Source organism: Talpa europaea (genome assembly GCF_964194135.1).
Source record: "Talpa europaea genome assembly, chromosome: 8".
Taxonomy (NCBI): domain Eukaryota; kingdom Metazoa; phylum Chordata; class Mammalia; order Eulipotyphla; family Talpidae; genus Talpa; species Talpa europaea.
This window is the reverse complement of record NC_140075.1, coordinates 54,253,137-54,269,294: the sequence shown is the minus strand read 5'-3', so window position 1 is coordinate 54,269,294 and position 16,158 is coordinate 54,253,137. Positions and strand designations below refer to the sequence as shown.

The 16,158-nt window shown below is 52.1% G+C and overlaps 1 protein-coding gene across 1 annotated transcript in view; it reads right to left on the bottom strand.

Moving 5' to 3' along the window:
• The window catches only part of CORO2B (coronin 2B), a gene marked incomplete at both ends in the record, with an annotated part of 62,904 nt that overhangs the window by 8,314 nt on the left and 38,432 nt on the right, over window positions 1-16,158 (bottom strand). Inside the window, 6 exons of the mRNA XM_084240726.1 lie at window positions 244-340; window positions 1,068-1,172; window positions 1,306-1,422; window positions 3,275-3,439; window positions 4,049-4,198; window positions 15,867-15,983. Of these exons, the coding sequence (XP_084096852.1) occupies window positions 244-340; window positions 1,068-1,172; window positions 1,306-1,422; window positions 3,275-3,439; window positions 4,049-4,198; window positions 15,867-15,983 (751 nt within the window). The remainder of the gene's footprint in view (window positions 1-243; window positions 341-1,067; window positions 1,173-1,305; window positions 1,423-3,274; window positions 3,440-4,048; window positions 4,199-15,866; window positions 15,984-16,158) is intronic.

Below are 16,158 nucleotides of genomic sequence, written 5' to 3'. Positions count from 1 at the left end.
GGAGGCAGTGTTGGGTGCCCCATGGAACTTCCTCCTGTCTTCTCTGGCAAGGATAGCACAGCTCCTGGGCGCTTCACAGGGGCAGCATCTGTAGGTTCTACTCTAACGTGCCCATGAGCTGTGGCCTTCTGAGTCTGGTTTTTCACTTAAAACAGTAGTGGGAATGTGGGAGGGATGTGACCCATAAGCCAAATGTCCAGTCTCTTGTAAGCATAACAGCTATGCAGCCACAGTACCTCTTACCTAGGCCTTTTTGGGGGGCTGGGGAGCGGAACTCCATGAGGTAACTCAGGTAGGGCTTCTCAGTGCTGATCTCATAGTACCGGATGTTTCCATCTCCCTGGGGGCAAGGAGAGAGAGAAATGAGGATGGCTGAACAGGCCTTGGTCCCAGGGCCTTGCTGAGAAATGTGTCTGCTGTACCTCAGATGTGGTCAAATGACCAAGGAGACCTGGCCTCAAGACTTGGTGATAGTCATGGTGGTGGTGGCGATATGTGTGTGTCTATAGATTGCCTTTCTGACAAAACCATATTTGCCAAAGATCTCTACCTTCAGGCTTTGATCTTTATTTCAATATAAATCCTATTCTTAAGTCAATCTCAGTCATTGACACCTTAGTAAGAATGTCAGACTTGATGTAGGTTTTTTGTTTGTTTGTTTTGTGGGTTTTTTTTTTGTAGAAGAACTGGGGTACAGGCCAGAGGTGCGAGGGGTGAGAGGATTCACCAGAGACAAAGTGGGGAGCAGCACAGGTGGATTTACCAAAATACACTGCTGAGGGGAGCAGTGGTCGATAGAGGAGAGGTGTGCTGCACCATATGTGGATTTGCTCCCTGGCCAGGGATCGAACTCAGGCTGTAGCAGTGATAGGGCTGAGAATTAACCCCTAGGTGACCAGGAAGGCCCTTGCCCTTGAGGTAGGTTTTGATGAGAGAACATGAAAACCAGATTGGGTCAAAGGAAGGAGAGATAGAGAGTTTAGGCTGGTTCTTCTTAGGGGATGGGGCAGGATCAGGGGCATAAAGAAGGCAGGGGTCTCCCCAGTCCCTCCCCCACCTTCTACTACCTTTCCAGCCAGGTAGAGCATGTGGGTATCAGCATCGTAGAAGGGGAATAGGAGACCGGACAGTCCATCAATTTCCTCCTCGATCATTGGCATGGATAGGTCCTCCTGAAGACCGGGAGCAGGCCAGCGTCAGCCTCTATCCAGGTAGGATGGATCTTTGGCTGCCCAAACCCCAGCGAAGTATTCCCCCTCCCCACTATGATCCTATTATGTCAACTCCCGGCCTCCCCCGGCTGACCTGGTCCCAAAGGGCGATCTGTCTCGTGTTCCACCTGGAGACCCCTGTCGTGAGAAGTCGCTTCATGTTCCCCAGGAACACCACCCGATTCACTCTGTGGTTTTTGCAGTTGGCCTCCTGCAGGGACAGAGCGAGCTGGTGAGCCAAGACCTCCAGTCACTGGGCTAAGTGGTGGCTCCCAAAGATAGTTCCATGTCTTAATCCTTGGAAACTGAAAATGTCTCTCCTGATTTGGAAGGGGTTTTTTTGCAGATGTAAGTTTAAATCAAAGATGTTGAGATGAGGAGTTTCCCTTGGATTATCCAAGTGGGCCCTAAATGTCACCATGCATGCCCTTATAGGACATAAGCAAAGGGAGATTCTGCAGACAGGCAGAGGAGAAGGGAATTTGACTCATAGGCAGGGACTGAGTAAGTGATGGGGTCACAAGGCAAGGCAGCAGGTAGTCACTGGAAGCAGGAAAAGGTGAGGAAGGGTTCTTCCAGAGCCTCCGGAGGAAGCATGGCCTGTCAATCCCTTGACTTCCAACTCCTGGTTTCGAGAATTGTGAGAGCATCAGTTTCTATTGTAAGCTACCTGTTTCCGATAATTTGTTACAGCAGCCACTGCACTAGGAAACTAATGCAGGTGCTGTGGAGGCCGGCACCAGGAACCCCGGCCCCTCACCCATGTCCAGAGTGGCAGCGTGGGTGAGCAGGGAAGGAAATCTAATGCTAACCAAGCCTCATGGCCTGCACCCTGCAGGTGCTCAGAGCAGGGTGTCTCTTTAACCTTCATAACAGCACCTACTGGAAGGAATCTCTGAGGACAAGAACCCTGAGCTCAGGGGGCCAGGGGACTTGTGCTAGTTCACCCCTGGAGGACTTGCTCCCCTGCAGCTCCTACCTGGGCTGTTCTGGGCCTCCTCTCCTGCCTCTCGGCTCTTTTCTTTCTCCTTTGCTAGGATAAGTCAGCATCATATAGAAACCAGAGGCTGCCACAGAGACCCGGGTTGATGTCACTAGCTCTGGATTTTAGCTCCAAGTTGTGCCAAACCTGAACAGCCCCTCTCCCTGCCTGGTCGGTGTCGACAGCTGTGGGGTGGAGGTTGTGTGCTCCACTCTCTCACATTTTTGCTGCTCTGCACGGGTCCAGCTGCCTAGGTTTGAACTCTAACTCCTCATGTAACTGAGATTCAAGTCCCTAATCCTCTCCAAGGCTCAGTGTTCCCATGTGTGACATGGGAAGAGTGTGACAGGCCCACCTCAGAGGCTGTCATGAGCACTAACTGGGGAACCCCACGGAGGCCTTGGCAGCGAGCTCAGAGGAATTCAACCCTGCAATGTGAATCACTGTGATGATTAGTATGTGCAGGCACAGTGGTAGTAGATCACCACCTGGTCTTGCAATATTGGACTCTTCCAGGTAAAACACAACCGGGTCAGGCATCAGTCCTTTCTTGTGGAGAGAGAAAAACCTCAAAGTTTATGCAAATTTTCCATTCCACCTGTGACTGGTACACAGTTGATGCTCAAGAAATATTGATTTCTTACTCCCAAGTGGCATCTCGTTCTTTCCTTATAATAAAAACCCAGGGGACCCAAAGCCCAAAGCTGGAGCTAAGTTCACATCAACCCCCACTCTTGAGACATCCCTTGGGCAGGCACCCTGAGTCATTTACTCCAGGCTCATCTCACATGAGTGGCTGGGCTGAGAATCCCAATGTCCCCTTTGCCTGTGCCCATGAGGGGGGTTGGCAACACCCAGCAATTTCAGGCACAGAACCAAGTCACCATTCAGCCCCCAGAGCATGTTATACAGATCCCATTTGGGGAGCGGGAGTAGTGAGGCAAGAAAGGGTACTGAGGTCCCCAGCTGGAACAAGCCAGGAGTCCTGTGGGCCAAGGAGGGTGCAGGTCAGGTGCCTGACTCAAAGTTGAGCCCCAGGCACCAATACCTTCCCTTCCCCTTGAAAAAGTGTGGGCGTGACCTGGAGCACGCGGCCAGAGCGGGGCTCGATCACACGCAGCTTCTTGTCCTTGCACGTGGTGGTGAGCAGGCTGCCGTCGGTGTTGAAAGACATGCAGAGGATCACATCTGAGTGGCAGTCGATCATCTTCACTGGCTCACCCACGTCCAGGTTCCAGATGAGGACCTGTGAAGCAGACACACAGGAGGGAGGTGGGTCAGCCTGAGCGGTCATCACGGGAGTCTACCCTGTCCCCGGACATCTATATCAAAGGCTGACATGTCCCCGCCCACAAATCTGTGACTATCCCCAGGAGATCATAACCCAGCCTGGGCCCAGTTCCCTTTATGAGCACGGATAAGTGTTCCTTGCCAGTTTCTGAGGCTGGCACACTTTTTGAGGGCAGGCCTGGTGTGAGGGGCTGGGGTTCATTCTCTTCCCCCTGCAGTTTTGGTTGCCCTTTCTTCCTAAGAGGGTAGCAGCATTTTAAGGATAAAAAAACAGGCAGAGAGTGTGGGCAGGGAGTGGGCAGTTTTCTAGTCCATCAGCGCCAGAGGAGACAATAAAGATGCCTCCAGTCTCTCTGGACCCTAGGAATGATGGGGTGCACAGGAGACACTCAGTCACGTGTCATGAGAGAATGAGTGAATGAATCCACCAACATGACAATATTGGGGTATGTGCATAGGGCAGTGACAGTGCTTCCTTGGAGTGCCCTGAGATGTCCTCGCTCCTTCCAACCCCCACTCCTGGCCCCAGTCAGCTCTGGCCACGGCTCCCCACCCAGCTGCCCACCTTGTAGTCGTAACCGGCGCTGAACAGGATGTTGTTGGTGGTGGGGTGCCATTCAACCAGCCCCACGCGCCGGCTGTGCCCATGCAGCTCCAGGAGCGCCTCTGTCATGTTCCGCTTCAGCCCCCCCTCGGGGATCTCCCAGATCCGCACCTGCAGAGGGCACGAGGGCCTGAGCATGGTCCCAGGCCAGGAGAAGCCCAGTGGCCCTCTCTCAGGGACACTAGGCTTACGAGATCTTCCCAGCGAGGACCCTCTGGATCAAGGCGGAGGCCGGGGGAGGCTCCAGGCTGTGTTTAGAGAGAAAAGAGACCACCTCCTCTTTGCCTTTGGGACCACAAGTCTGTGCAGCCCTGGGCGATTATGACTGCCATCTTAGCGCCAGTGTTACGGTCCAGCCAGTCCCACGGACCCCTCAGCACTTGCTCAGTGGGAAGTCTACCTCAGCTTCCCTCTCCACGCCCGCGGACAGATCGCCTGCAGCCCCAGCTCCGCTGTTTCCGCTGTTTGCACTGCATGGCCTTGGGCCCCGCCCTGGCTGTCACCCAAATAGGACACCTGAGCAGAGGGAAACCCATCTGGGAGGCCCAGAGTCCCTCCTGGGAAACGAGCTAAGGGCAAGCGGGTTAGATGTTGGCTTCTGAGCAGAAAGGACGGGCAGAGCTTGGATGCAGCTGCTATTTGAGTCTTGTGGATGCTGCTGAAGAAGCCGGGAGAGGCCACGGACAGAGAGGAGACCGTGTGGCCCCAGAGAGAAGCTTTCTCTTTCCCTGCAGGCTTTGAGTAGAATAAAAGAAGGAACTGGCTGTGAAAGCCTATAAACTGTCAAGTGCTCTAAAGAACTAAGAAGTTAGAGTTCATGTCACAGTTGTTATTTTCATCCTCAGTGCTATTTATTCTGCCCTACCAGGGTGGGCAGGAAAGAGAACATGTGACAACTCAGGACACCTTTAAAACAAACCTTTTTGAAAATCTGGCCTCCACCCTTGCTAGGACAGAGAAAAACAGGAAAAACAGCTCTGAGATACCATTTGTACTCTTCCAAAATAGCCAAGTGGAAAAAAAAAAAGCCAGTTTCAGCAAGATTCTCCAGGAACTTGTAGATTCAATTGGTGTTGGCAGTATTATTAACCAGAGTAAGTCTTTTGGAAGCAATTTGTCAATCTTTAATAGGAACCATAAAGACATTATAAGACATTATATTCTTGACCTGGCAATTTCACTCTTAAAATCTAAAATAAGCAAAAATCTTCATGCATGAAGACATTTGTTGCAACATGGAAAAACAGAGAAACATCACAGAAGTGATCGACATTAGGGAACAATTTAATATGGCCGACCAGAATAGAATATAGTCACCCCGTTATAGTTCTGAAGGTCATGAATAAATTGGGAAGCATGTCATAAAAAGCTAAAGGGAGTTCCAAGGAGAGGGGAGCAAGGCTGGGAGTGGGGTGCCCCTAAGGGAATTCCCTTGACAAGCTTCCCTTTCTGACCCTTTCCCCTCAAACTGAAAAAAAAAAAAAATGGATATTTCCCACACATTTGTTTCCTCAGAGACTGAGCTCTGCACATGTAGACACAGGAGGCTTTGGGGCAGGAAAGGCAGGTTTAATGAAGGATTTGGGGTTGCCCTTTGGTGCACCATTTTCGGTTTCAAAAATTGACTTGGGAAAGCTGCTAACCAGGGTTAGCTCCATGTTTTCCTCTCCTCATTGCAGTGGCCTTTGGCTACTCCTTCTGCATTGCAGTGGGAGCTGGGGAGGGAAGGGACACAGGGGACTGGCTCATGGGGCTGACCCATGGGCTTTGCTCCACAGACCCTGTTCAAGGACATTCAGAAATGAGGCCTGATCTAGAAAGCGGGAGGTGGAGTGAGGACCAGCATAAATGACCCGGTGATTGCCAATAAGACACACATTCCTCTTCCCCCTAAATATACGAGAGGAGGTGACCCTTCGAGAGAGGAGACTAATGCTTGGATTAGACACATACCACACCCCCACCAAACACACACACACACACAGCACACTCATACCACAGTCCCAAACTCCCCATCTCTCTCCCACTCCTCACATCCCATATATCCCCACACCACAAAACTCCCCACCACCACACACACCCCTTTCCCCACACATCCCCAAACTTCCCACCACTCTCACACACACCATACCCCTTATTCCCCACCCACTATCTTCCCCTTGGAACCCCCCAACTTTCTTTTTTACCCAAAGAGATGCTCTTATACATACATATTCTTCTGCAACTTGCTTTTCTCCTGTCACAGATGATGGGTATCTTTCCGCACCACTACCTATGTGTCTCCCTTATTTCTTCAAGCGGCCAGAGGGGCATTGGATATGACTGTGCCATGAGGAGTGGCATCAGCCTCTGCTGGGCACTGCCCACTGTTCACCAGGACAATTCATACATGACTGACAGCCCTGTAACTCGAGTATGTGCATGGTGTGAGCGTTCCTGGGAACAGAGGCCTAGAAGAGTTTTATTTTTTAAATAGTGACTGCAAAATTGTCCCTGAAAACTGTCCTAGTTTTCGCCAACAGAGTGTGACAGCACTTCTTTACCTGTGTTTCTAAAACGATATGTTTAAGAATGAGCTTTTGCCCCTCCAATAGGCAGAGAATGCCCTGTCCCTGTTGTTCAGATTTACGTTTCTTTATTCTTAGAAATTCTGGATGTCTTTTGTCCATGTTATGGGCCACCCCTGTTTGCATTTGAGGAGGAAGCTCTAGAAGCTTCCAGACTCAAAGAGATGAGACTTTAAGGGCAGATGGTGTGCCAGCGTGGAGGTGTTTGGTGCAGAATGCTTTCTGTGGACACTAGTACACAGGCACAGTCAGTGCCAAGAAAGCTCTAAACAGAAAGTTGAGCCACATTCATCCCCCGCATACCTCTGCTGAGCCAGGTCCTTGCACCCAAAGGGATGGTCACTGCGTGTGCCCCAGCTCCTGAGCAGCACATATTGGGGTGGTGAGGCAGGGAATCCTAGGGGGCATGGAGCTGGGGAGCTTTGAATCCATCCCAGGGATGGGGGACATGAAGAATGGATCTGGGAGGAGCAGAGTTAGAGAACAGGATGTTGATCCATGTTTGAAAAGGCAGGTTGGCGATGTGGAAAGGTTGAGACAGAAAATGACCAAAGCATGTGAGCTGGGGCACAGCAGGTGGGAAACTGCAGGCAGGTTAGTCTGGCGGGTGTGGAGCAGGCGGGCAGGCGGGCAGGTGGCAGAGGTGGCCAGAGGCTGTCTGTGTCATCTGGTCACTCCCTGAGACCCAAAGAAGTCCTGCTTGAGCCAAGTATAAGGAAAAACCTCTCCTGTTACCGCCTAATTCCCCAGCAGCCAGCTAATGAGGTGTCCCTGGTGACACGACTGGCTGTGTTAACATAGAGACAGGAGGAAGCTGTGGAGTGAGACCCTACCCAGGCTCTGGTCCCACCTACGAGGTGGATGACCTTGCACAAGCCAGTTATCCTTGGCCCTTGGCCAAGACAGCCCTTGTGGAGGCATGTGGGTTAAACTCAACTGGGCTCAGAGGCTGTGGTAGTTGGAAATGTGTAGCCTGTTGAGCTGCTTTGCTGGGGTGACCACTCTGCCTAGGAATCTGGGAGCTAAGCCAAAGCCATGGGAGGGCAGGTCCTGTCTGTGCCCCTGAATGCAAATCCTGAGGAGCCAAAGGCAGCAGGGGGGGACCCAAGGAGCTGTTTCACTAATACCTTAGATGTAGGGCCCCAGACAGGGCCCTGGAGACCCTGATGGAAAATGTCCCCCAGAGGAGAGAGAGACACCTTGCCTTTTCCTTACTTCCTTCTGGGATCCCAGGTTTTCTCATTTGCACATTAAAACCACATTAGTCAGTCTTCTACAATCTTCCAAAGTTCTCTGCTTTGACATCCCTGGGAGAAAGACATCTCTGCTGTATCCGCCCCTACACACCACATGCTGTGGCAGCTCAGAGGCGCTCCCTTCACAGTGGACCTAAGTAGCTGGAAAAGGCATTCCAGGCCCTAAGTATTCCAGGGATTTGTTGAAAACAAAGAGTGGATGGGCGTGGGAGGAGCACTGTGGATCTGCCCAGAGGTTGCTCTGGGAGGTCACTCAAATCCAACAGGAAACCCAGAGGTCTGCCAAACTGGATTTCTGGAAGGAAGGGGTGGGGGAAAGTGGCAAAAGTCTCTCTCCAGCAACCAGTGGTGCCTGGGACTGCCCCCGTTTAGGTCCTCGGGTCAGAGCCCTGCTTCACTCGGTTGCATTCAATCCGACAGAATACGCTCAGCCCCTCCCTGTGACTGCAAGGACCGTGACAGCAAGGACGGCATAAGCGCTGTTGACACTTGGTTGTGCAAAACCAGTGTCCCTCTGCCCGTGGGAGGGAGCCGCTGGCTAACAATGGGGGCGCTTTTTAATCTGACAAGTTGTTCAGATCCAGCCATTGACCTTATTAGCTGTGAGATTTCTGCCTGGTTACTTAGCTTCTCTGAGCCCCAGTGCTCCATCTGGGAGGATGATTATAGCTAGATAATAGAGTTGCCGTAAAGACTAAATAAAGATAAAATATATATCCTACCAAGCAGATTGCCAGGAACTTAATAAAATTTAACCACATGTAGGGATTATATACAAGTTTATAAAGGTCAAATTTTGGAAGTGGTTTATGGTTTCCATGTCGACGTGGTTGCCCTGGTGTAATCAATACATGTAGCATGAAGTTTGTCTCCCTTTTATGGAGTGCCGCATAAACCTCATCTTTCCAATTATGATCAATTTACGCAGGTGTCTGGCTGGATGTCTGCTTTTGGACACACTGAAGGCCACGGCTGCTGTGACGTAGGGCCAGGGCCTGGAGCGAGCCCTCGTCAGCACTTCTGACCACACTTCCTGGGGGAGAAACACTTCTTTTAAGGGATCTGCTTGTTGCACAGCTACTGCAAGCGGAAAGTGTTTGCTGTCTGTCTATGGTGGCTCAGAGGAGGGGCTGAAGTTACAGTGGCCCCAGTGGGAGAAGACAGGGAGCCCTATGCCTTACCTGCTTGAAAAACAGCTCTGTCTGCGGTAGTGTGGGGAGGGACAGGGAAGTATAAGATGTGCTCTCTGCCCTCTGGATGCGCTCAGGTGAGCCGTACTACGTTACACTGTCACTACCCCCGGTTTCTATCCAACCTCGTCTCAGATGCAATGCCTGGGACCAACATCATAACACTTGTCACACCTTCTGCAGTGAGGAGAGAGAAATGTGGGGGTCTTGCCGAGGGCCAGGAGACTCCTGGACTCCCAACCTCCCCAGTACTTGTCACTTAGTTTACTATTAGAAACTGAGTTTATCACCATTCACCTATGTAAGAGGTAGAATCTCAAAGTCCAGCTTAAAGTTGATATCTGCTGACCACTTAACTGTTTCCCAATGTGGGGAAAAAGTCACGCCAAGCCCAGGGAGGTGAGAACAGCCCTGATGAAACTTCAGGGGAGCCCAGAAGGGAGTATGATTGAGCTTCAACTGTTGAGGGTCCCGTAAGGAGGTTGCTAGAGGAATAAATGAGGTGGTAAACGTAGAGCTGGATATAAGAAAGGATGGCTGTCTATTACTGCTGCGTCTGCTGCTGATTATCCTCACATGGAAAAGAAAATGAGGCACAGAGAGGCACAGCCAGGAAGGGAGGAGGTGGGAGTCAAACTCAGAATTTGAATCAGGCAAACTATTTTATTCCTCTTTTGTTCCTGTCTACTTCTTTCCTTCTTCCTTGGATTGAAATGACAGTCTGGAGAGGGCACGGGCTGACTGTCAGCATGTCTATTCCAGGGAAGAGTGCAGCTCTGTGATCTGGTATCTACAAAGCACACTTCCTGGGCCACAGACCACCTACCACTGGATGGTCGACTCCTCCACAAGGGGTGGTATACTAAGTACCTCCAGCCTGGCGCATACTTGTGGAATGAATGAGGAACCCGAGAAGTCCAGGGTTCTTTCTACCATCTTGAGCTTCAACTGTTGAGGGTGTCGTAAAGAAGTTGTTAGAGGAGTCAACCTCAGCCTGAGGAGCAGTAGATAGGCCCTTATTGTTCGTAGTTGGTGGGGAACAGGAGAGACAGGAAATTGCCTCTTTAGTTTTGATCTGGAAAGGACATCTTGGGGGAGCTCATAGAGCAAAGAATGAGCTACAGTGGCAAGAACACTGGGTCTCTGACTCTAGCTCTCAACCACCCCTCACTGAGACAAGTTATTAAAAGTCTGTTGCGGTTAATGTTCATGGAGTTCTTAGTAGACAAGGTTTTTTTTGTTTATTTAGTTTTCATGATGAGCCCCAAAATGGACTCCATTTATAGCAGGGTAAAGAAACTGGTCCACGATAACAAGTCTGGAAAGTGCCAGAATCAGGACTGAACCTAGGCCTGTGGACTCCTGAGTCTGACTGCTTCACTGAGCCACATAGCCACTTCTTTGCAGCTGTCAGCGCCCTCAGTGAGGCCACAACCAAGTCACTGGCCTCTCAAAGCCACTATCCTTCCATCTCTAAAAGGAGTGTGCTGCTCCCTTCCAACTCTGAGGTATTAGAGTGTGTGTGTGCCTGTGCATGTGTGTGCGTGCGTGCGTGTGTGCGTGTGTGTGTGTGTCAGAGAGCAAGGAAGTGGGTAGCTTCGGGCTGTTTCCAGCAGGGCTGACATCCTGCCCCATTCCATCCCCAGCTCTATGGTCCAGAGGGGGAAGGGCGAGATGGTGCGGGCAGCCACTGGAGGGAGGAGCAGGGGAATGGAAAGCAGAGGAAAGCTGCTGAGCCCAGACCACCCTGGAGAGGGGGTCTGTCCCCTCTCCCTCCCAGGAGCTCTGTCTCCTTCTCCTTCTCCTTGAGATGTCAGAAACCTCTCCCTCTGTGGCGGCTGGCCCCACAGCATGGCTGGGAGCACGAGGCTTGGAAACCCATAGCACCCTTCCCTGCCGCCTGCCAGCAGCCCTCCCTAGCTGCCGCAGAAGCTATAAAAAGCACAGCCCTTCAACAATAGGTGACATCACCCAGCGGCAGAAAGAACTGGATTCTGCTAGATGCCAGGGAGAGTTACATCCCCCCACACCCTCCCTGAGGAAGGGAACCCCTTGGGAAAGGGCTTGGGTGTGTTCTATTCTACTGGGTCCCTGGAGAGATGGGGCCCTCCTCACGCTCTGGGGGGAGTGGAGGCTATCCTGAGGGACAAGGGGAATGGAAGATACCTGAGGTTTTCAGGGCTGGGGGATATGAGAAAGGACCTGGGGGTGAGAGGCTAATTAGGGGCTTTTAGTGTCCTCTGAATATTCTGAGGGACAAGTAAAGGGTGTGGGGGAGTAGGGGTGGGGACCACGCGCTGCCAGGAGACAAGCCAAAAACCAGTCCAGACAGTTTTTCTCTGGGCCTCTTGAGGCTGGTTCCCTCCCCAGCAACCAAGTGCAGTGCCCAGTACATAGGAGGTTTGCTGACCGACCTAATCCTGGTTCTGGAAGTCGTGTCTGGTGTGCAGTGAGTTGACCATTTTGACTCAAAAATGCAGTGGCTCTGGTGTTTCTGAGGCCTGCACCTCAAGACACTTTGATGGAGGCAGGGCAGCCAGTCAGATCAGGCCTGACGGTGTGGGTACGGCAGATTCCTCACCTCACCCTGGGTGCCGCAAGCTCCACCACCATACCTGTCCTCCCACCAGCCCAAGGCCTGCTGGAAGATGCGACCCTCTGTGTACCCTCGGTGCATGGTGGGCTTTGCACAGAGAAGACAGAGATATAAACACTGAGTGTTTGATGAGTCTGAATAGTCAACTTTCACAACGCGAGCCTCAGTCACCTCACCTGTACAGCAAGGGTTGGTTTGAGGGGCTCAGAATGCTGGCTGGGAGCCAAAAGACCTGGCTTCCAGCCCTGCCTGAGACAGGCTCTGTGTAACCTTGGCACTGTGCTTCCCTCCGCCGCAGGGAGCCTGTTTCCAGGAGGGACTGGCTCCAACATCAGGGCCCGTGAACTGCACTGCTAGGGCCCTAGGCCCCAAGGCTGGGGAGGCAGGAGACCTGAGGGCAAAGTAGAGCTCTGAGCTGCTGTTCCTGGAGCAGCTGGACTGGCAGCAGGAGCAAGAGCTTATTCCTCTGTGTTCCAGAGACTTAATCTCCTCTCTGGATCAGCTGCCCTGGGTCTGCCCCTCCCTCCCTGGGCCCCAAGCCAGTGACCTTTCTCTTCATCTCCCCTCACCCCCAGCAGCCCCACCCCTCCCCTTCTCTCCAGAGTCACATGCCAGGACTTGACCAGTTAACTTGGGGCATACCTCTTCCATGGGGCTGGCTATGACCCTCTGACTCCCTGGCTCCCCCTCCTTGATCATACACATACACACACACACACACGCACATGCATGTGCAAGAAATGCCCTGGTTTACACTGAGGGCTTGAGAGGCACAGGTTCTTATTCAAAGTTGGGGTGCTCACCCTGTCCTTCTGTCTCTGGCTGTACCTCCCTTCGCAGCCTCCTCTTCTGCCCACTCTCCTCCCATGTCGCTTCCCTACGGCTCCTGTTGCATGAGATGACTCATTTCCAAGCACACCACATGCATTCTGCTATGGTTTGAATGTTTGTGTTCCCCCAAAGGGAGTAGGAGATGGGAGTCCTGAGGGTGGGACCCTCATGAATTGGATTAGTGCCCTCATAAAAAGCTCCAGAGAGACCCCTAGCCCCTTCCGTTATGTAGCACACAGGGCCCTCACCCCACCATACTGATACCCTGATCTCAGACTTGCAGGCTCCAGAACTGCGAGCAATAAATATCTATTGTTTATAAACCACCAAACTGGTACTTAGTTATAGCAGCCTGCGCACACTAATATCCTCCCCACCCACCCCCATGCCCTGGCTGCTGCTCTGCCTCTTCCTGGGCCTCCTTCACCCCTTTCTATATCATCAAAATCCTGTCCCTCTAAGTTCCAGGTCTCTCTAACCCCCTCTCTCCTTCCTGCACTGCTGTCAAAATGAACCCTTCTCTCCTCCTTGTGCACATGACCCTGTCTAACTTTGGAGGCTACAGTGACTTTGGTTTGCGTGACATTTCAGCGAGTGGAAGGGATCCGCCCCTCTGCTGATGGTGCTTCTAGAACAGGACAGAGACAGTGCCAGGCACAGACCTCCTTTCTTCCCACAGCAACTGCCAAAGGGACCTACCATTACTGCTCTACACTGAGAAGCAAAAGTGAGGCTCAGAGGGGGAGTAACATACCCTTGGTCACCCAGCTGGTAAAGGGTGAAGCCAGGATTCAAACCCAGGTCTACCAGGTTTCTACAGCTGAGCTTGCTTTGAAGCCTCCAGGAGCATGGTGGGCACACAGTGGACCTTCAATCAGTGTGTGGGAAACTGCAGAGAGCCACTTGGTGGCGTGGCTGGGGCCGGGCCTGATGCTGTCCCTGAACACACAGCATGGGCGAGCTATTTCTCAGTGGGGTCCTGCAGCGTGAGACCCCTCAGGTGAAAAAACGTGCTGAACCGGCAGGGTCATCAGAGACACCAACCCCCTCACACCCACACCTGGTGCAGGCAGACAGATCTCTCCCCAGGACAGCCCTAATCTGGCCCTCTCCCGGTGAAGGTGGCCACTGCTCATCTCTTCCAGCTGGCTCCCCTGGCGAGACACGAAGGGCCTGAGGAAGGGCCTGAGACTTCCAGCACATTGTGAATTCCTGTCAGGAGACTTCAGAGAGCAGGAAGAGTGTGGACTTCAGAGTCAAAAGCCCACTTCTGCTTCCTAGTTGCATGGCCTGCCCCTAACCCTCGATGTGGGGGTGCCAGCGCCTGTCTCAAGGGTGGCTGTGAGGGCTATGTTTCAACCCAGAGTAGGTGCAGGAGCACTGTATGAGGCAGCTCCTAGCTTGAGGTGTTTGCTCTCTGAGGGCTGATGACGTAGCTCAACACCTGGTTGTGGCTGTTGGTCCTCCCTCCTAGGGTCCTGCATCCAGAAGAGAAGACTGAGCAGCACCTCCACCTGCCCTCCTTCCCACTGAACCCAGTATTTGTCCTTACTGACCACCGAGCTCTCCGGTGCCTCCTCCCACCCCCACTTCCAGTTCCTTCCTTCCCAGCCCAGGAAGCAACCTATTTCCCCCAAGTTTCCTCCTCTGGCCTGGACTCCATCCTCTGGCCTGCTTGTACCCCAACCCCTGGTCACTGTCCCCACTTACTGGAGAAAGTATCTAAGCTCAATGAACCATGTTTACGTCAAGTTCCTGCTCTCTGCTCACAAGGCCCCTGCTCTTACTGCCACTATACTCGGGGATACTCTTGTGTTGACTTAGGGTTCTGACCTTAGAGCCAATAAGGTGTTGGTCAAGCCCACACTATGCTCCAACCCCACCACCCACCTTTCATTGACAAGGAACTGTGCCAGCTGATCTCCCTCCACCCCCAATTTTATTAGAGGAGACTGTGAATATCTTTCTTTGGATAACCTGGTTAGTTGGGTTACATTCACTCATTCACTCTATCCATTTGCCTTCTAGTCATCCTTCCGTTTATTCATCCATCTATCCATTACCCATTCATCTAGTCATCTCTATCCACCCATCAGTATAACCATCATCAGTATAATAATGCACTGATGTATCCACCCACCCATCTAGTCATCCGTCCATCCATCCATCTATCCATCCATCCATCCATCCATCCATCCATCCATCCATCCATCCGTCCATCCTTCTGTCTATCCATCTGTCCATTCATCCATCCAAGCAGTTAGAGTACTAAGCTTTATACTGGATGCTTGGGTTTTAGAATCTATTAGGTCACAGCCTTTGCTCTCAGAAGTACACTGTCCACTTAGGAAAACAGGAGCTATGAGCTCCAAAGCTTCTTTTGGTTCCGGTATCCTGGGAATCTCCAACCTGTAACCAGGCTATTGGTGAGCACTGGGAGCTGCTTGTGGTCTTAGTGGAAGGCTCATCTTCCCCCACCTGGGAACACCGGGGGCTGGAGCAGCTCCTCCTCACCAGCTCGGCTGAGGCTCTGAAATCCCCTCTTGCTTCTAAGTGGGTGTGCCGCTCTTGTTTAGGGGCAGCATGAGGAAAGGCATGGGACCCCCAGAAACATGGAAGCCACTGACCCTGGACTCTCCCTCTACCTATGAAAATCCGCAAAGCCTGAGGAAAGGCTGGCCAGGCAACTTCCCATTTTACTCTCCCTGGGTTCTTTATCTCTGCCCCCTTTCTTCCTTCCATCTCCAGCTCCCTTACCTCCTCTCTTCCTCTGCCCTCCATCGCCTCCCTGTTTCCTCTCATTTCCTTTCTCTTATTTCTTATCTGTTCCCATGAAGTGGTGGAACACGTGAAGTTCAAATTCAGGGCCACCACTGCGGATCCTTGGACAAATCATGACACTTCTCGGGCCAGGTTCTTTCCTAGAACCACGGCTCACAGAGGACAAAGCCAGAAGGCACCTGTGCCTGGTCTGCAAGAACAGCTCCTCACATGCACCCCAATTTCCTTCCTTGTCCCCCCTTTCATATTTTCCCCTTCTGCCCTTCTCTTTTTGAGAAGGAGACCACAGACAAGTGCTGAATCACATAATTTTTTGGTTCTAATTCTCACCTACAAAATTAACACCTCCAAACTAAATCACACTAAAGGCACAAGGGTTGCCAAATAGTCCATGGATTTGCTCCCTCAGTCTTTTTCCTAACTCCCCCGGCCACCAATCCTGGACTGGCTGGAAGGTTGACAGAGAGGAGAAAAGAAACACCAAGAACAGAAGAGAAGAGTTAAGAAGGGGGGCCTCCAGGAGGAAGCACCCTCCTAGGAAGCCCCCCTGCTGCTCACCGACGTGTCCTCCGAACACGAGGCAATGATGTTATCGATGAAGGGGTTCCACTTGATGTCCAGGACGTTGCCCTGATGACCGCAGACCTTGGGGTAGTTGGGCTCAATCCTGCCAGTCTGCCGAGGAGGAAGAAAGGGCAAGAGAAAGAGAAGGGGTGAGCTCAAAGTTCCCAGGGAGCCCTGCACGGAAAGCTTGTATTCTGGGCCTCTAATCTGGACGGAGAGGCCCTTGAGGACCCACAAAGCCTTGTCTTTGGGTCTCTGCATCAGACTGGATCAAAATGCTCTCCGG